The following is an 18716-nucleotide window of genomic DNA, read 5'->3' on the forward strand; positions in this document are numbered from 1 at the left end:
CGAGAAGTTAAGAGTAGAATGCGAACAGTTTGTCCGGTGTCAGGATTCCGGCGGCTGCGCCTTTTCCCATGCAAACGAGGGTGGGTGTGCTCTGGTAGCATCATTGCTTTCTGTGTATGGATAACTTATGCAGGGCTGTGCCCAGCCAGCCCGTAGCAAACCGTGGAAATGTATCCAGGTGATTTGATTCCTGTTCTCCTTTCGACCCCTTTTCTCCCTCCAACTAGTGTGGTAAGGTCACTCGTCTATTTCGTGACATGGCCCCTGAATTCGAATCCAGAACTTTTGCCTCCGTGTGTATAAGCATGGGTATAAAGCAAGGGTCATGAAAGTAGACTCGTAATGGAATCATCAAGGCAATGGAACAAGGCGGAGGAGAATGCGATTTTCAAGTCGAAATAGCCGTTTTATCTGTACGGCGGGCTGTTGTTGTTATTGTTGTTGTCTCCCAAATTCAGCCAGCTCAAGTCGTTCGAATTAGATGGCGCGGCCAGCTGGGGTTGCGTCGAGAGCCCCGTCGGAGGTCGGCTCGGACCCGGCGCCCCGAGAGCTGTCTGGTAGATGCTTTGGCTGTACGCGCTGCTCGGTGCCCGTTCCGTCCCCCAGGTCTTCTTGGAAGTGGGATCCCAGTTTTCGTGAACGCTAGGGGGGATGCCACTGGAGTAGCCCGACGAAGCGCGAGACACCGGTCTCTCGATTTGGCCCGACATTTCCTCCCGTATCTTCGGGTTATACTGCGAAACCGTCGGACTCTTCGAATGGACCTGACTCAACTCCGCCCGCGCCCCGACGTGGAGGGCAGGGACTGTGGCTGAATCCTGCGTCAGACGGTTTTTATCGGAATAAAACGAACTCTGCTCTGAGTTAGCAGTCTCGCGGTGTGCATTGCCATTATTGCCGAAGCCGAGGATCGTCAGCGCGCTGCCGCCGGACCAGTATCGGTTCCAGCCTGAGCTTCTTCTCACCTCGCCCTCTCTGCCGGCTGGTGGTCTAGGACGGGGTTTGGGCTGGTTCGTGGTGGCGGGGAAGGAGACGCCCCTTTCATCATTCGCGATCGATTCCGGTGTCGGGCTGGGTTGTGGTTGTGGCCGGCCGATGGTGCTCTTGAATTGCTTGTTGAAGATGCTGCTGACAGAGCTCCGCCTCGAATCGTCGCTCGGCTTGCGTTGCAATACGGGTTTCTGAACCTTGCCCATCAAGATAGCCATCGACGAGAAAGATCCAGTCGAGGCCTGCGGAACGTGTCCCCGGAACTGTCCGCCAGATGCCTTTGCGATGTCCTGAGCACCTAGTATATCTTTCTCATCGGGTATTCCGCTCGCCCTCCGTGAGTGAGCTGCGTCCGCGTAGGCCTTTCGCTTGCGGATGTGCTTCAGCCAGAACAACAAACACAGCAGAAGAATGGCAAACCCAAATATAGTTCCCAGCACCACGCCCAAGAGAGTTGTCGGAGACAGTCCACTCTCCTGAGGGCTCGAGGGAACAGGGGCGGCAGCAGCAGACGCCGTAGGAGTTTCCGCGGAACTGGTTGCCGGTGGAGCGGTGGCGCTTGTTGCCGATGACGAAGTCGTCGGCGTCGACGCGATAGAAAAGCGCTCCTGTTGCACAAGCATGTCCGTCGCATTCATCCACATATTCTCCCTCGCGTTGAAGATGGTTAGTACCTCATCGTCATTTCCGCCTGCCATTACCACCATGCCGCTCGGGTCGGAAGCGATAGAGTAACCGTTTCGTATGACTTGCGGCGCGAGGGTCGAGTTATATTGCGGCCAGTTGTCCACGGTGAGGTCCCGTTTCTCAACGCCCGCGTTCGGAGACTTCTGGTTCGCGACTACGGTCACAACAGGAGCGGCGTTGGGAATCGGGGCCCCGTTAGCGCCTAGTATGACTACTCGGTTGACGATGTTCGGCGACGTGCTGAGGTCAAACCTGTAAAGGTGCTTGCTCCCGTCGTCGCCGGGGATTATAGCCGCCTTCACCGTTGTCGCATCTTTAGGCCACGGTTCGGCTAAGGTAGTGCCTGAATCGACCCAAGAAGTAGCCGGATCGAATAGCATGACCTTCGTGTTAGTAGGGTTGCCGCCGATCATGACTGCCTGCGTTTCCGACCACGGAAGGAGGATCGGAGCGACCCCGGGAGGCGAGATGGTAGACTGGAAGGCGAGCACGGTATGAGGCTCCGATGCCGCGATCGTGAAAGTCTGAGAAGACAAGTTCGGCTCCCCATCCGTCGACCCCGAGTAGACGAGGATCGAGTCCGAGCCATTAATGTACGCCGCGCTATGCCATACGCGACCTTGCGTGACAGGAACCTGCGGCGCTATAGTAGTCCATTTGCCGGTGGAATATGTGAATTTCTGGAGGCCGGGGTAGTCGGGCGAGTTCGATTTCCCGCCGACAACATAGAAGCCGGCCTGGGACGAATCCTTTGGCGTCGACCCAACGCAAACACCACCCTTAACCGAATGACCATCTGGCAGCTGTGTCCATTCGGTGCCTTCCTCCAGAACCAACGACTCAAATCCCGCAGCCGAGTAGGAATAAAGAGTGTTGTCGTAAAGGACGCTACAAGCGCCCGTCAGCGGCACCGGCGGTTGAGGTAGCGACATGGCTCAGTTAGAACACCCCGTCCAGCCCGGAACGGCGACCCAGAAGGCGTGAGCGACAATAGGACCGGGTGAAATGGTCTTCAGATGATTCGTCACCTAACACGAGTTCATGATCAGACTGTCGAGATAGGACGAGCCGAAACTTGATAATGCCGGAATCGGTAGCCGAAAGTGCGTAGGGTCGATTCCCGTCGTCTGTAATACCAGTCGAGGACACTAAGTAAGGCTATTAAGACCCAGGCAGTGAATGCCTTGAGTAGTAAGTGAATAAAACTAATGGGGGTTCCTTTTTTTTCTTTCTTTTTTTCTCTTGCAATCGGTCGAGTGGGAGGCTTCTAGAGCTATCCGATAACAGAACCGAAGCCTGCTGTTAGGTTGGTTGCGAGGTTGTGACGTGCGGAGAACGCGATTCTTAGAATGGTGGCCCACGACGAAGATGATCTACAGAACAAAGTTTTGGCGGTTCTCTGGGAAGAGAAATGTTTCCGTCCTGGCCCTAAAGGGGGGGAAGAAGTGGAAACAGTCGACCGCTCTCCTGAAGGTCGTGGTGTCGCAGGTTGGGAGAGGGGGGGGGGGGGGGGGGCAGAAGGTTCCCGGCCAATACGACGAGCCTCGCAGGTCCTCTCTCGCCTTCCCTCGCCGATTTTGCCTAAAGCGTGTAGTCTACTCTGTAAACTACGTCGTCGTGGTGGCGTCAGTCCTTCTGGGGACGAAATATGCCAATGTTTGCGCCGCAGCGTCGAGATGTCAAATACGGCAGTCAAGAATAGCACGAAGGCAGAGCAGACAGAGAAGACGGGAGAGCGAAGAGGGCAGGGGGAGTAAGGAAGTCGGTTTGGGGACCGGCGATTGAGACACACTGACGAGTGATCCTATCGGGAGGGGGATGGAAAAAGGATGGGCCCGAAGGAGAGGCAGGCTGGGATGGCAGGCGAGGGAAAGGGAAGGGGAGAAAGCGACGCCGCCGCGAGGGGGAGAGGTAGAGAGGAGGCGGAGAGAGGGGGAACAATGATTGGGATCCGAGAGGAGGAGAAAGATAGAGAGTACGAGAGGTTAGAGAGGGAAGGGCGTGAGCCATGTACCTAGAAGAAACGAGAGCACACCACCGACTAGGGGGGGGGGTTGATTTGGCAGCACAAACAGACAGAAGGAGAGAGAGAAGCGAGAGACAGAGAGAGAGAGAACAAGGCGTGGCGGCGGTAGTGCGTGCGACGCAACGAGCGACGGCGGGTGGAAGAGCGACGAGGGGGACGGAGGACGAGGAGACGAAGATGGAAGGAAGCTGGCCGGGGAGGGCGCCTGGGGGTGGGTTGTGGGCCTCGAGATAGCGGTCGAATCAGCACGGGGCACCGTTCAGGGGAACAGACACAAGGTACGAAGTGCCCAGGCTAGTTTATTGCGATGGCGCCAGGTACCTGCAGCGATCGCGATACGTCGGGCGACGCCAGAGGCGCTAGGCGCGGCCGCGTACCTGAACGGCGGTGGGGTACTTCGCACGCGCAAAGAGCCCCCCGGCTTTGTGGCTGGGACATGGATCTACGGATGGATTGGATTTATGTACCCAAGGTAATAGTATGGCTGCACTATGTTGTGTGCAATGCACGCGTGCACGCCTCCGCACACTACTCATCTACTCATATATTACGGGCTTCGCAACACGGGTCCGGGTACTTTATGTACGGGCCTTGGGTGGTAAAGGGGCGGCCCGTTCAGGTAGGTACCTAGGTAGGTTGCCAGGAGAGGAGGGGAGGGTCGCAGCACCTCGCAAACTCGTCAATGGTCGGCTTAGTACGACGGAGCGTTGCGTCCTCCTCCAGAGAGCAGAGAGGAAAAGGGGGGGGGAGGGGGGGAAGTTGACTCCGTCGACCCCTGTAGGCACCTATCGTCTAGACGAGCTGCTCTCGCGTGGTTGTGGGTCGAGACATTTGCCTCTGGATGCGTTTAGTGCGTTTATATTAGCTAACCTACCTGACATAACCCAGGCACCTACCTCTTACTCAGCTGCCCGAGGCGCCCAACTTCCGTATGTTCTAGTTCATGATTTCTTTGCCTGTGCGCTGTGTGTTGCGTTCCGTATATGGGCGTAGCGAGCCCTGGCATCCCCGAGTCGCATGCCTCGTCTGCATTTACCTACAATACATGGGGGATGTGGCACAACACCGGGGACGTTCCGTGTCATCGAGAGGACAACCCGAGGTACTCGTCTCCTGCACGCAATAATGTGCGACAACGAGTCGACAGCATTCGCCCAATCGAACGACACCAAGAGCTCAGGATGCCGCAGGCTCTTGGGTTGGGTAGGGATGATCTGCAATCTGTACGGGCACAATTAATCTATGCGGGCAACGAGAGGTACCTGACATATTAAGGTGAGGAGGCAGGTACACGGCCGGGGAGACGCGCCAGGGTCCAAACCACTAGGAGAAGGCGTACGTAAGAGTACAGAGTGTGAAACCTCGACCCCAGGCATGCGCCTAACTCGATACCGCAGCAGTCGACGCTAGCGTACAGTACGCAACCAACCCCACCCCTGCGCGCCTGCGCCAGCGACGTACGCTGATTGGCGACGCCGCACCCAGAGTCGTCCCCGTGCGGTCGTGGTCGGATATCGCTACCGACTTTCGTCGATCGTGTTTGTTCCCGTCGCTGAGGACGCAAAGCGCCGCCGGGACCGACTCTCGGTGCACGCATTACGCGTGAAGGCAAGGGGAGGCATGTATATGTATGAGGGATGTATGAGTATGAGTACACGTATGAGTATGCAGGTAGGTAGGTAGGTACCTAAGGTATATTCTACCTATCAGGTGACTCGTGATTCCTTTGCTTCCCACGCTGGCTCGCTGACGGGGTGGACGTTTATGACAACCGTTCCTGATGCCATGCATAACCTGTGCGTCGCGTATATGTGCATTCTTAGTTAGACTCCCAGCTATCGAGATCCTCCCCATCCGTCAGCCTGCGGAGGTAGCATCAGCACCTAACATGCCTCTCTACCTAATAGGGGAGGTAGGTAGGTATTCCTATCGCTCGGGGCTGTGCGAGCTTAGATGTGTGGCTAGTAGCCGGAGCTTCTGGCGATGTCACACACACTGGCAGGCTAATGTACCTACGGCGGGCGGGACCGAAGGGCGAAGGAGCCTTAGCTGGCTCTGAAGCTATGCCCAGTGAATCGCCTGCCTCAGGAATATTTAGATGTTGCCCGCCTGCCCGCCTGTCTACATGCCTAACCAGTCGCAATATACGCTTAATGTAGGTAGGTATGACGCATGCCCGTTACTCCTGTTTGCTAGCATGTACACACACACACACACACGCAACATATATATAAATATTACATTCTACGTAGCACGCTCCCGGTGCCGGGCCCAAAAAGAAACAAAACAAAACGCCGCACCCTCAATCTATTCCCGACACACGTTGGTGCTATTTTTATTGCGCTTATTGGACGGCACCGTCGTCAGTGAGAAAGCAGTCATCCATCGTCGCTATTGGGAATACCGTATGCTCAACCTCGTCGGGCCAAGAAGAAGAAAGAAGAAGAAAGAAGAAGAAAGAAGAAGAAAGAAGAAGAAAGAAGAAGAAAGAATCTCGTGTTGCCTGCGGGAAATCCACCACGTGCGGTACACAGCAGTAGTCTGTATGTAATGCACATACCTACATAGCGGGCAGCTCTCGTGAGCGTGGAGACGCCGGCAAAGTCGTCAAGTACCCGTTCTTCATTTCCCTCCCGGCCGCATGAGGGGATCTCTGCCGGGAATAACTACGCAAGCCTGCCGAGAGTGAGATGAGCCCACAGGCCTCAGGCCCGCTGGCCGGCCTATAGGCGCTGGAGCTACGCGATACCGTCGCTCTCGCCAAAACTACAGGCTCGTCACCAAGCCAATTGCCGCCTGTGCGCACTTCTCTCATTTCGCTTCCACCTTCCCCCCCCCTCCCCCCTCCCCCATTCCACGCGGATCCAAAAGCGCGCGGCATCGGGATAGCCCTATAAAATGCCTCCATGCCGATTTCCAGCTTTCCATTGGCTCCGGGAGGAGCATACTCTAGTCGGTGTGGTCTATCGCGGAGGACCACCCCTTAAAGACCCAGACCGCAACCCTCACCTTCATCCGTTCCGGTCAAAGAGGTGTGTCACCGAATTCAGGAGCCGCCCGGTAACTGTCCAATTTGGAGTGCATTGTTCCTATTCTCCTACGAGGTTATGTCCGCATCTGATTCTCGCCCCTCTCTAAATTCGTCGACGTCATGCCTGCTACCCTAAGCGGGTGCTCTATAGCACCCTGATCTGGCAATACCTTGAACGATCACGAGCTTTTACTGGAGCCTTGGAAAACTTGTAAGGCATCGCATCCTTTCGGCATCTCTAAACCTCGTGGTATAATTACAAGTGAACGCGTGCCTTGCCGCAAGCCTCCAAAACCGCCATCCCCCTCCCCTTCCGCCGTGTAGAGTCATGAGCCGTGAACGCCATCAACGATGCAACCAACGTGTGCGAGAGTCGTAATTCCGCCGCCGTCTAACTATGGCATAACCACATTTCCTCAGGCCGGCCCGAAGGCTTCGGGGGGCAGTTGTGCCTATCGCGTTCTTCGTTAGTACTTACTCCAACCGATTTCCGAGTGGGATATTGCTTACCCTCTTCTCGTTGAACGAAGCTAGGGCTTGGTCAAAGTTCCAGTTGGCGCCGTCTAGGCAAAGCCTCGAATATTCCTGCGTCATACCCGTTCCCTTGCAAAGCTCCACAACCATCTGCTGCTTCTGAATCTCTTCGCTAGGCCGCGTACCCTGTTCTGGGGTGGAGGTAGGTAGCGGGCTGAAAACCCGGACGACGAGGGTGTCGCTGATGACCCGAATGGGGTTTCGGCTTGGCACGCCCGGGCCGAGAACGAACGTGCGCGAGAAACTTCGCCTCGCTGTCTTGAGGGTACCAGGTTCCTGGTCCTGGAATTCTCCGTGCATAGTTATGACCATTCCGTCAACGCTCGACGGACCCGGCCTAGTTGGGTCCGAGAGACCATGGATAGGATGGCAGTCGATGATGTATTTGTCAAGCTCCGCCGTTAAATTCGGGTGGCGCGTAGGGGGAAGCTGTTGCCACACGCTCTGGATGAGATTCGTCCCGGAGAATAGACGCTGTATTCTAGGCTGAGTGTGCGTAATTTTGGTGTGATTGCGTGAGAACTTGATATACGCACCCCAGCCGGGTGGCTGGATGTCTGGCGGATGCGGGGACTGCGAGTTGACCGAGATCGAGAAGCTGCTTTGGTCGTCGTAATACTTGGCGGCTAGGCCGTGTCGATCCGTATCGTACATAGTAAGAAACTCTCCGAGGAAACCTTCGCCAACGCAATTGATATCCCGAAAGTCCGCGCCGTGCTGCGGGATCGGGGTCGGCCGCGAGGCAGCCTCCTCAGCGGCAACTTGCTCCGGAGTTCTAACCAGGGTGCCGCTCAGGTTTTGCAGCTTTGGGAACCAAGCCGTGATATCCGCCTTATAATTGGGGTTGAGCGTTTCGATCGGATTGCCGTTGAGGAGTAGCGCCTGCAGACTCCCAAGGCGATAGCGCCATTTCTGAAGGCCCTTCAGATCCTTAAAATGGTTGTGACTCAAGTCCAAATTTACTAGATCCGGGAACGTTTCGGTCAAGGCCATTATTTGAAGAACATCGTCGATATTGTTGTTCGAAAGACTGATGCTGACAACCGCGTCGCGTTTTTCCTGGCTTGTCTTGAACAATCCGTCACAAACCGCCATCAGAGCACGAAACAGCTTCTCCGGAGTACTCTGGCCGTGGAAGACGCCCATCTGATTCAACACGGTATCTTCACCCAGGGCGGATAAATTGAGCAGCTTCGCTCCGACGTCGTACCGTACGCTGAGGACGCTACGAAGCTGCTCCTTGATCTCGAGTGCGTTGGAGGACATGGCGGCCTCGCCGCCGGAGACCAGGGTGTGTGGAGATTCGGTGATGGCAAGGACGCTTCCGGCGAAGCCGAAACCGTTCAATTTCAGGATCTCTTCTCCGTCTTCCTTGCTTGCTGTTACATAGACAAAGTCACCATTGATTTGTGACTGCTAGATGTCAGCAAGGTCGTGAAACCTTGATAATAATCTAGGAATCCGGGGTAGGTATGCGGCTCGGTCTAAAATTGTCTGTCTCCTCGTTTTTTCTTTTGCGAGCTATACGGCATGATAAACGAATGCGGAGATTTTGTGTCGCTCCGTAACCTCCCAGATCCTCGGACGGGATGCTATCACATACCTTCTTAATCTTAATAGGTCGTGTGGCTTTGCCGACGGTCTGGGCCTTGCGTTCCAGGAATATTAATAGCTCCTTAAGTCCGCCTCCCTCATTACTGGCGGCTTTGCTCGACTTGAGTCCTTCAACCCTTAGGACCATTGTTTGTGATGCATTGATCTGCTGGCCCTTGAAGGCGTTAGCTCCCCCAGACACCCCGTTTGCGATACGGGACGACAGGCTGCCGCTACCGCCAGTAATGACTCGTTGTATGATCTGTTGCGCCTTCGTCGTCGGCCTCGGTGCGCGGGATCCGGTTCCCGAGGGTCGGGTGGCCCGAGACGCGAGTCCGTGTGTGGAAGGGTCGTTGGCACGCTTCGGTTTTCGAGACGAGCCGTTTGCCGCGCCAGGACCTTCCATGTCCAAATCTCCATCCCGATCAAGCCTCTTGGCTTGATTGCTGCGACGCTTGGAAATCCTGTCTCGGGTGGTCGTCTTCGCGCCGTTCGAACCAGGACCTCGGGCGCCTTGCGGACCAGAAGAGGCTGGGCCCTTTCGGGGACCGGAGGGCGCCATTGCCGAGGGAAGGCTCTCGAATAGCTGCACAGAACAATGGAGGGGTGGGAGAGCAGCTTATGTGGGCGAGGTGGGCGATGTAGGCGGAAGAGAAGTAGACGGAGTGCAAGATGATAGAGCAGCTCCCTGGAGGCTCTCAGTGTATGGTAACCAAAAAGCCGCCCAGTGAGGCTGGCCGCGCTCTAGGAGAGAAGGTTGACCATACGCCCACGGACTGGATGATAGATATAGTGAGCGTGGTAATTATCCAGAGTCGGGAGGCTACTTGAGATCGATTTGGAGAGGGGATAGAGCGGGTTTCTCTGACGATGGCGAGGGGGGTTTAGGTGGACACGGCGTGTCTGTCTTTAGATGAAAGAAAAGGTGAAGATGAAAGCTGGGTGTGACGTTGGGACAAAGGCTGAGAAGAGGGATGGATAAACCTGACAGTGCGGAATGAGGAAAACCTCAATATATGCACGGATCAATTCAAGTGAAAGTGACCCGATACACCGATGGAGTGTGACTCTACCACATGATCCCCGCTTTAGGAGTCATATATACCTTGGGTACCTGCCTTCCAGGCTTATATATCCGAAGATCAGTGTACCAGTACCTCTGGAGGCACCTAGGGATATGTTCAGGTACCTTAGGTAACCAAACCTACCTGTGCCCCGGGCACTCGATGTACCTAGGTACCTAAAATAGCCACAATTATCTTACCACGTGATTCCGCGATGTCTCAACCAACAAAGATATGGAATCAACGCGTCCAACAGCTGCCAGTGTTCGGCATACAAGTCCGTATCCTACACATCCCTCGAGCTATTACCGGGCTGGAGAGACTCGTTCATTCTAGCCCATCCAGCCATGACATACTGCAGAGATATGAGCCATGGATTCAGACGAATATGACGACGACATCGCCGATGAAGACCTCATTATTGCCGCCAGCCAAGCTCCCGCACTGGCTCTAGGCCAGCCGCAATCTGCTGGGTTCAATTCGAGGCAATCCCAACCCCGCGTGCAACAGACAAAAAATCCCGGGGGTGGCCTTGGTTCGCTCCAGATAAACCCAGTGGTATGCAAATTGCCCATCAGAATCCCCGGACGTCGAGGCCATCGCGCCTACATTGCCTACATTGCCCTTGGTCCTAGACTAACACAGGATCCAGCAGCGAGCGGGTTCTAACATATCGTCCTTTGTGGACTTTGCGAACTTACCTTCAGATGCCTTCCCACGCTCTCCCCCGTCCCACCGAAGGGGCGGCGCTCAAGCTCTTCCTCAGAGGGCCCCCTCTACGGGCTTCCAGCAGCCGCCTCGTGTCGGGGTTCCGGCTCCTGCTATGCGCCAAACTACTCTCTTCGGCCATACCGTCCAGCGAGGGTCGGCCTCCCAGCCTAGCCAAGCCAATGCAAACCGTGTCTTCCGCGCAGATTTACCCCCGGAGCCACCCACACATCACGAACTGGATTCGGAGGCCATGGCAACTTGGGTATATCCCACAAACCTAGGACCAACTCGAGACTACCAATTCAACATCGTCAAGAACGGCTTATTTAACAACACCCTCGTGGCCCTGCCCACGGGCTTGGGAAAGACATTCATTGCTGCCACAATCATGTTGAATTTTTTCCGCTGGACAAAAATGGCCAAGATTGTATTCGTTGCCCCGACGAAGCCGCTCGTGGCCCAGCAAGTCGATGCCTGTTTCAACATAGCAGGCATCCCAAGGTCTCAGACAACTCTCTTGACAGGCGAGATCCCTCCTGCTCTTCGAGTCGATGAATGGGGATCCAAGAGGGTCTTCTTCATGACTCCACAAACGTTGGAAAACGACTTATCTTCTGGATATGCCGATCCCAAGTCAATCGGCCTACTAGTAGTCGACGAGGCCCATAGGGCAACGGGAAATTACTCCTACGTAAAGGTTGTCACCTTTCTAAGGCGCTTCTCGAGCAGCTTCCGGATTCTCGCTCTCACTGCCACCCCGGGATCCAAAGTCGAGTCGGTCCAAGAGGTGATCGATAGTTTAGGGATCTCCCACGTAGAGATTCGTACTGAGGAGTCGATCGACATCCGTCAGTATGTCCATCAGAGAGATGAAGATATTGTCTTACTAGACCCATCGGACGAGATGAACCATATCAAGGAGCTGTATTCTAAGGCACTAAAGCCTCTCGTGGAAAAGCTGAGCCAGCAAAATATCTATTACGGCCGTGATCCGATGGCCCTGACTACCTTTGGCATCCTAAAAGCAAGGAAAGATTGGTTTGCTCACGCTGGGCAACACGTCAATCAGGGCGTCAAGATTATGATGATGTCAATCTTCTCCATTCTAGGAAGCCTAGCCCATGGTATCAAGCTGCTCAGCTTCCACGGCATCAAACCGTTCTATGATAGCTTGGTTGAGTTTCGGGACGAAACCGAGAGCAAGGGGGCTAAGGGCTCCAAGTACAAACGGCAGGTTATCGACTCGCCTAGCTTTCGAGAGATGATGGATAAGATCGCCAGCTGGTCCAAAAAGGACGGCTTTATCAGCCACCCGAAGCTCACATACCTATCCGACACCGTCCTCAACCACTTCATGGACGCCAGCGACGGCCGAGGAGCCGACCCGTCGAATACTCGGATCATCGTTTTTAGCGAGTATCGCGACAGCGCCGAGGAGATTGTACGAGCTCTCAACATCCACCAGCCACTAATCCGTGCAGCAGTATTCGTCGGACAAGCCGACTCAAAGAGAACAGAGGGCATGAAGCAAGCGGAACAAATCGACCGAATCCAGAAATTCAAGAAGGGGGATTTCAACGTCCTGGTCGCGACATCTATCGGTGAGGAAGGACTCGACATTGGCCAAGTCGACCTGATCATATGCTACGACGCTTCCGCGTCGCCTATCCGAATGCTTCAGCGGATGGGCAGAACCGGGAGGAAGCGGGCGGGGCGCGTTGTTCTGCTCCTGATGCGGGGGAAAGAGGAGGAAAAATACGCCCAGTCCAAGGACGCCTACGAAAAGATGCAACGCATGATATGCGATGGAAGCCGTTTCAGCTTCCGCCACGACCTATCCGCACGAATCGTCCCGCGGGACATTCGCCCGGAAGTCGAGATGAAAGCCGTCGAAATCCCCATCGAAAACACGCAGATCCAGGGCCTCCCGGAGCCCAAGAAGGGGAGGGCCACGAAGAAGAAGCCGCCGAAGAAGTTCCACATGCCCGACGGCGTAGAGACCGGCTTTACTAGCGTCGCCGCGCTCTTGGGCAAGAAAGCGCCTGCGGCCAAGGCCAAGGCCAAGGAGCCCCGGCGGCCGCCGGCCGAGCAGGACGAGGTGGTCGACGTGCCCCGCCTCGACCGGGTCCTGCTCAGCGAGAGCCAAGTCGCCGAGCTGAACCGGGCGTACAAGCACCTCCCCAACTCCCACATCAACACGACCGAGGACATCGCGCAGGTGGATCTGGCGACGCACCCGGCCGCCCAGAGGACCATGCGCAAAACCGTGCATCTGAAGCACGGGGAGTACACGAGGCGGTGCGTGAGGATGCTGAGGACGATAGCGAGCGCCTCGGGCGGCCCCCCGAGACCGCGCACGGGATCGGACACGAGCCGTTGGCGCCAGCTGCCGCTGCCCGCATCCGGGCCCGACTCGGACGGCGACGTCGCGGAGGCGGGGCCCGCGCGCAAGAAGCGGAAGGCCGCGCCGACGTCGGAGGACGACATCCCCGAGCCGCCGCCGCCGGCTCGCGCGCCTCAGCCGAAGAGAGCAGCGGGGCCCGCGGTGAAGACGTCTCGCGGGCGCAGCGCCGCCAGCGCGGTGGAAGTCGACGACGACGACAGCGAGGGCGACGCGGTGCGCCTGCCGCCGCCCCGGAAGCGCAGCGCCGCGGCTCGGCCGAAAGCAACGGTGGGGCGGGCCAAGACGACGAAGACGAAGACGAAGAACCCGCGACGGACGACGGCGGCGGCGGCGGCGTACGACGAGAGCGCCGACGAGGGCGACGACTGCCGGCGCACGAGCGACCTCGAGCTGACGGACGACTCGGACAGCGGCGGGGACCTGGAGGGCTTCGTCGTGGGCGACGACGAGGCGGTGACGTCGAGTCAGGCGGCGACGTCGTCGGCGCCGGCCCGCGCCCGGTCCACGTCGCCGACGTCGCCGGCGTCCTCCTCGGCCGGCGCCGCGGGCCCCCGCCGCACGCGCACGCCCTACTACGAGCCGACCCGCTTCGACTCGACCCAGGACAGCGCCGCCGACGACTCCGCCCCCGACGCCGACGTCCCGTCCTTGAGCCAGATCGTCCGGGAGAGCCAGGCGGCCGCCGCGGGCGCCGCGAGAGCGGGAGCGCGGCCGTGGGCCAGGGCCAGGGCGCGCGATGAGGACGAGGACGAGGACGAGGAGGATAGCGGGGACCAAGGCCCCGGCCCGGGGCGCAGGGGCGGCCGCGCGAGGGACAGGCGGCCGGAGAAGAAGAGGAGGGTTATCGACGATGACGATGACGACGACGACTGAGTATCCGAAGAGGGGCCGCTGCTATCCGGTCCCCTCGCTGCAGTGTGTGCGTGCGTGCGTGTCTGGGTCTGGAGTACGTTGGGCTTTTGTGCTTGCCTCTGGCCGTGTCAGGAAAACGCCGTTGTCGGTCGCGGGCCTCGGGGGGTGTCTGAATCTACGTAGCTGCTACTTTTTTTTTTCTCTCTCGTCACAGATATAAATGCCCGCAGACACGATTGGCACGATGCCCTGCTCGCCTTGACGGACCCTACGTGTCATGTCCCCCGCCCGCCGCCTTCGTGCGTAGTGCCTACCAGCCAAGTTCCGGCGACGGAGACGCGAGCGGCAGGGCAAGCCTGCATTTCTCGTGATAGTGACACCCTCGCACGCACGCGCTCTCGCGCAAACAACCAGACACAGTCGACATAGCTGTCATAATTCCGTTTCTATTGTCGTCGCCCGGGTGCGGCGGCCGCTGCCCGGCGTCGCAGTAAGCAGCAGCGCCGCGGCACCGTGTGCTGCCCAACCCGCCCGAGCGTCACCGCCGAAGAGAGAGAACCACAAAAAAATTTTTCGTATGAAACAAGAGGAAGGGGAAAAAAAAAGAAGGCTATCCGCCTGAAGTGGTTGTCTCGTCTTAATTATCCGATAGAGAAATAATAAAACTACGTACATGCGTACTGTTCCCGTCTCTCGTTGCTGATTTCCCTTCGCCGATCGATCGATCATACACGATGTATCCGTGCCGAACCGAGCCCAAACAGCGGTCGTGCCCTCTAAGAAGAAATGGGACAAGAAAAAAAAAAGACTACGAAAGAGTTATCCTCGACTCCCGCCACGCGTTAGCATGATATGATATGATGCCTATGGCGATGGCATGACCCTCCCCCACCACCTCTCTCGCTTCTGTCCCTCCAAGCCTAACCGAGTATCCGAGAAGCGTCTAACCTGGGGGAATACGGGGCTAATCCTCTTATTCATACATAGCCAGCTGTCAAATTAATGCTGAGGGGGGCGTACATAGCGTGTCCCTGACCGAGGGGCGTGTGTCATCGACTCGTGGGATATGAAATACATCAGCCCGCCTGCTTCCTGGTGTACTTGAAAAAGAAAAACAAACATCAAGCCGGACTGCAACGCGTCCTTTGCGTGGGGGGTATTCGCCGAAGGTCCTCGTTCAAGCCGCAATGCTTCTCCTAATCCCGGTTCCCCAGCGGAATCTCCTCAGGGTTCCGCCGCCGCTTCTAATGACCTCTCTGCCGCAGTCGGTTCCCTCGGCCACCGCGCTCGCGTTGCCTGCCGCGCCCAACCCGCCCAGCGTCTCTTGACGACCGACCTCCCTTCCGAGCACATAGCCTGCGCCGAACCCCACGACAGACACTAGAACCACAACCCCGGCACTCATGACCCAGGTGAGAAGGGTGGGGCTGATGAAAGCGTCCTCGCTCGTGGCCAAATTCGTCTTCTTCTTCTTAGTCGCGCGAGGCGATTTAGCGCCTGACGTGGGCGTAGCTACTCGCTTGACTTTCTCGGCAGCGGGCCCGCGGGGTGCCGGCGCCGACGAGCCGGGCCTGGGGGATTGGCCCGCTCGCTGCGTCTGGGCTGGGGCGGGTGGCGGGGCCATCAGCTCGCTCTCGGGAACGAAATGCAACGCGACAGGTTGGCTGCCGGCAGCCGGACTGCCGCGTTCACCCATCTCCTTGTCGCTGCCATCCTTGGACCGTCCTCTCGCTGCAGCGGCGCAACTAAGCAGAGTTGTCAGGCTGGCGCGCAGTGCCGCATCGTTATCGGCCTGGTAGTTCGGCGACATGAAATGGGGGGCGTGACGGTCGACGCGGGAATGAGATCGCTGGCTGAACGACGGTGGGCGGCGGTGCTGGGGGATTGCGGAGGTCGTCGAGTGGCGGTGGATTAGATGCGAAGGCGGGTGCGTGAAGGCGTTGGGTTGTGGCTGGAAGGGCTCCGGAGGGCGTCTTCCTAATGCGGTCGCATTCTCGTCATCGTCGTCACTCGAGTCAGGTTCGGCGGTCTTGGCCTGGGAAGCGTGCTGCAGAGGGGTTCTTCGAATCGGCTGAGGCGAAGTGATGTTTTCGGTGGAGCTCGTCAGGACCCGGTCTTCATCGCTCTCGCTCTCGTCGTACTCTTCCTGGCTGCTGCTCGCGCCCGCTTGGCCAGTCTGGTTGGCAGCAAAAGTGGGCTGCTGTGCATCGGAATGCGCACGAGGCGGCCGGTGCAAGCGAGGTCGTCGCCGAGGGCGGTAAGACGAACCCACTTGGAGGCCGGTGGTGACGATTTCGTCGCCGATGGACGACACGGAGGACGAAGATGGGTGCGATGATACTTCGACCCAGGATTCTGAAGCGGTGAGGCTTTGTTCACGACGTTCGACTCGATCGGACTTACCATCGTTCCGCTGACGCTGTTGGCTTGGGGCGCCTGGTTCGGATGCAGATCGCAGCACTGCAGCGTCGGGGACCCGGCCGCTAGGGTTGCTATTCTGCCAGGGCTGGGCCGACATCGTTGCGAGGACGAATACGACAGCTCGAGGCAAGCGACGAGAAAAGTGTAGTAGGGAGAGGATGCGAGATGCAGTCAATAGACCCGAGGTGGGTAAGAGAGATAGGGGGAGTTGGCAAAGAGCGAGTTGGTCTCTGGGTCGCCAGCGATGGCCGGTGCTCACTGGGTCACCGCGCAATCAGGCTAGTCGTCTCCTCGCCTCGATGGCGGTCTCCAACAAAACGGCAAGCAAAGGGATGCCCCCCGGCGCCCAACGAATAGGCAAGGATCCGCCGATCTGCGCTAGTTTACTCGAGCCAGGTGGTTGCGCAGGCCGCGTAGGTACAGGCCCAGCCGACAACGTACTATGGATGGAGAGTGTGCGGATGTTGTGAGTGAAGGAAGGATGTACGTGCGCCGTTGGGGGAGCGAATACGACACGAGGAGAGAGAGAGAGAGAGGGAGGGAGGAAGTTGATCAACCCAGCTGGTGAATCAATCGAGAGATGAGCAGAGGGGAGTCGAGGACCGAAGACGAGACGAGACGAGATGGGACGGGACTGGTCAAAGAGACACGTTACGGGATAAGGGACCTTGGTTAGGGAACCTGGCTTCAACACCCAATCTGACAGGCCATGGGTGGGCTGGATTGTCGTCAGAACCGAATGATGGCGCTGCTGGCTGGAACGAGGCCCGGCTGGATACACGGGAGGAAAAGACGACAGCGAGTTGGTGTGCAGGTAAGACGTCCACGTCCCAGGCCGTTTGTGACGCGAGGTCGGGTGTGTGTGTATGTACGCTCCTGTCCTCCTTTGTCTCAGCTCACTCGCCCGCCGGACAACTTGACCTGATATAGTCTGCCGGTCGAGAACTGACGGGGGGAGAAGGCTAGAAAGGTATCAAGTCAGACACTACAGACCGACCGTCAGCTTGCGGGGCGCGACGTGGGATGGGTGAATGGGTTCTTATTTTGGCCTCTCAACGAAACCAGACGAGGATAATAAAATAAGGATGGGAATCACCTCCCAAAATGAACGGCAGCAATAGTAACCATAATCATCACAACGCCAGCACTTAGTCAGGATCAAATGGTTCTAGGTTATACCACATTCTGTACCGCAACTAAATTAGGCTTAGCGTAATCGCCGCTTTTGCTTAGGCTCGGCTTAGTCTATAATTAGTTAGGTAACTAAGGAGTTATATTTATATAATATTTATATAGAGGGAAACGGTCCTTAAAACGGTTAAGCTTTAACCGTTAACGAAATAAAGTAACGTACGAAGCCTTATTATATCCGTATTATTTGGTTTAATTTTATATACCTTAGACCTAAAGTAGCTACTAATTAATTTTTATACTAAAAAGGAGTAGAGCGTACGCGATATTAGAATCCCGGATAGCTTACTTAAAAGTATATTCTATCGGTAACTATAATACGTACGATAGTTTAAGATAAATAAAATTAATATTACTTTATTAATCGAGAGACGAGGAATTTAATGTAGTTATCGTATTTTAGGTATACCCCTCGGTTATAGAGATATAATAATCGCTAGCCCGAAGGCAAAAGAAGTAAGGGAAGGAAAGGGGCTAAACGTAAAAGTTATTTATTCGGCTATTACGGTACGACGAAGTAACTTAAGCGCTCGTTACTAAGATAAATATATTAATCGGAAAACGAAGAATTTAATAATAAAAACGAATCTTAAATTAAGGTAAAAATAGCAAAGTTAATAATCTAGCTAGGTAATAATCATAATATCGTCCGTACTTACGGAAGCTATAGTTACTCTATATAGGCATAAGGCCTATCGTAACGTATTACGTAATGTATTAAGAGGGTATGTCTTACCGTATTACTATAATACGTAAGGTAAAAAGTTATACGAGATATTAAACTACTCTAGAAAACTACATACGAATAATCCTCCTCGTATAAGTACTAATCGCTACGATAGACTTAAAGACTACCTACTATCTTAGTTATGGCTTTCTTATAATCTATTATAGTATAGGATTACTAGATTAGGACGCTATTAAATAAAAGCCGATAATTATTATTATATTATTTATAACGTTTCCTTTACTAAAAAACCACTTACATCGGTATTTAAATATACGATATTACCCTCGTAGTTAGGGTAATCCTCTAAAGTAATACCTCGATTATCTTTAGTAAATAAAAATCATACTTCTCCCGGGCCCGAATTATTACGCTATATCTTCTTTAAGCCTTCGATAATAAAAGAACGCCGGTAGTCCTAAAATCTATCTTAATTTCCGTTTTTTCGGATAAGAATTTTTATCGTTCGATTATCCTATACCGGG

At 55.7% G+C, this 18716-nt stretch overlaps 4 protein-coding genes across 4 annotated transcripts; 1 reads left to right on the plus strand and 3 right to left on the minus strand.

Moving 5' to 3' along the window:
* Window positions 1–407: 407 nt before the first annotated feature.
* GGS23DRAFT_593831 (uncharacterized protein) lies at window positions 408–2609 on the minus strand (the record flags this gene model as incomplete). Its single annotated transcript, XM_051518079.1, has 1 exon — window positions 408–2609. The coding sequence occupies one exon, from the start codon at window positions 2607–2609 to the stop codon at window positions 408–410; it is 2202 nt and encodes a 733-aa protein (XP_051375811.1).
* A 4386-nt stretch (window positions 2610–6995) lies between these two features.
* GGS23DRAFT_306263 (NTF2-like protein) lies at window positions 6996–9584 on the minus strand. Its single transcript, XM_051512755.1, has 3 exons — window positions 8872–9584; window positions 7245–8681; window positions 6996–7186 (listed from the first exon to the last, which is right to left on the minus strand). Exons 1-3 carry the CDS (start codon window positions 9421–9423, stop codon window positions 7151–7153), a joined length of 2025 nt encoding a protein of 674 aa, XP_051375812.1. The 5' UTR covers window positions 9424–9584; the 3' UTR covers window positions 6996–7150.
* Window positions 9585–10297: 713 nt separating this feature from the next.
* Window positions 10298–13913, plus strand: GGS23DRAFT_593833 (P-loop containing nucleoside triphosphate hydrolase protein; the record flags this gene model as incomplete). Its single annotated transcript, XM_051518080.1, has 2 exons — window positions 10298–10483; window positions 10578–13913. The coding sequence occupies 2 exons, from the start codon at window positions 10298–10300 to the stop codon at window positions 13911–13913; spliced, it is 3522 nt and encodes a 1173-aa protein (XP_051375813.1).
* A 932-nt stretch (window positions 13914–14845) lies between these two features.
* GGS23DRAFT_306303 (uncharacterized protein) lies at window positions 14846–16716 on the minus strand. Its single transcript, XM_051512756.1, has 2 exons — window positions 16296–16716; window positions 14846–16247 (listed from the first exon to the last, which is right to left on the minus strand). Exons 1-2 carry the CDS (start codon window positions 16408–16410, stop codon window positions 15070–15072), a joined length of 1293 nt encoding a protein of 430 aa, XP_051375814.1. The 5' UTR covers window positions 16411–16716; the 3' UTR covers window positions 14846–15069.
* Between the last annotated feature and the right edge of the window lie 2000 nt (window positions 16717–18716).

This window comes from Durotheca rogersii (genome assembly GCF_024521655.1).
Source record: "Durotheca rogersii strain YMJ 92031201 chromosome Unknown GGS23scaffold_3, whole genome shotgun sequence".
Taxonomy (NCBI): Eukaryota; Fungi; Ascomycota; class Sordariomycetes; order Xylariales; family Xylariaceae; genus Durotheca; species Durotheca rogersii.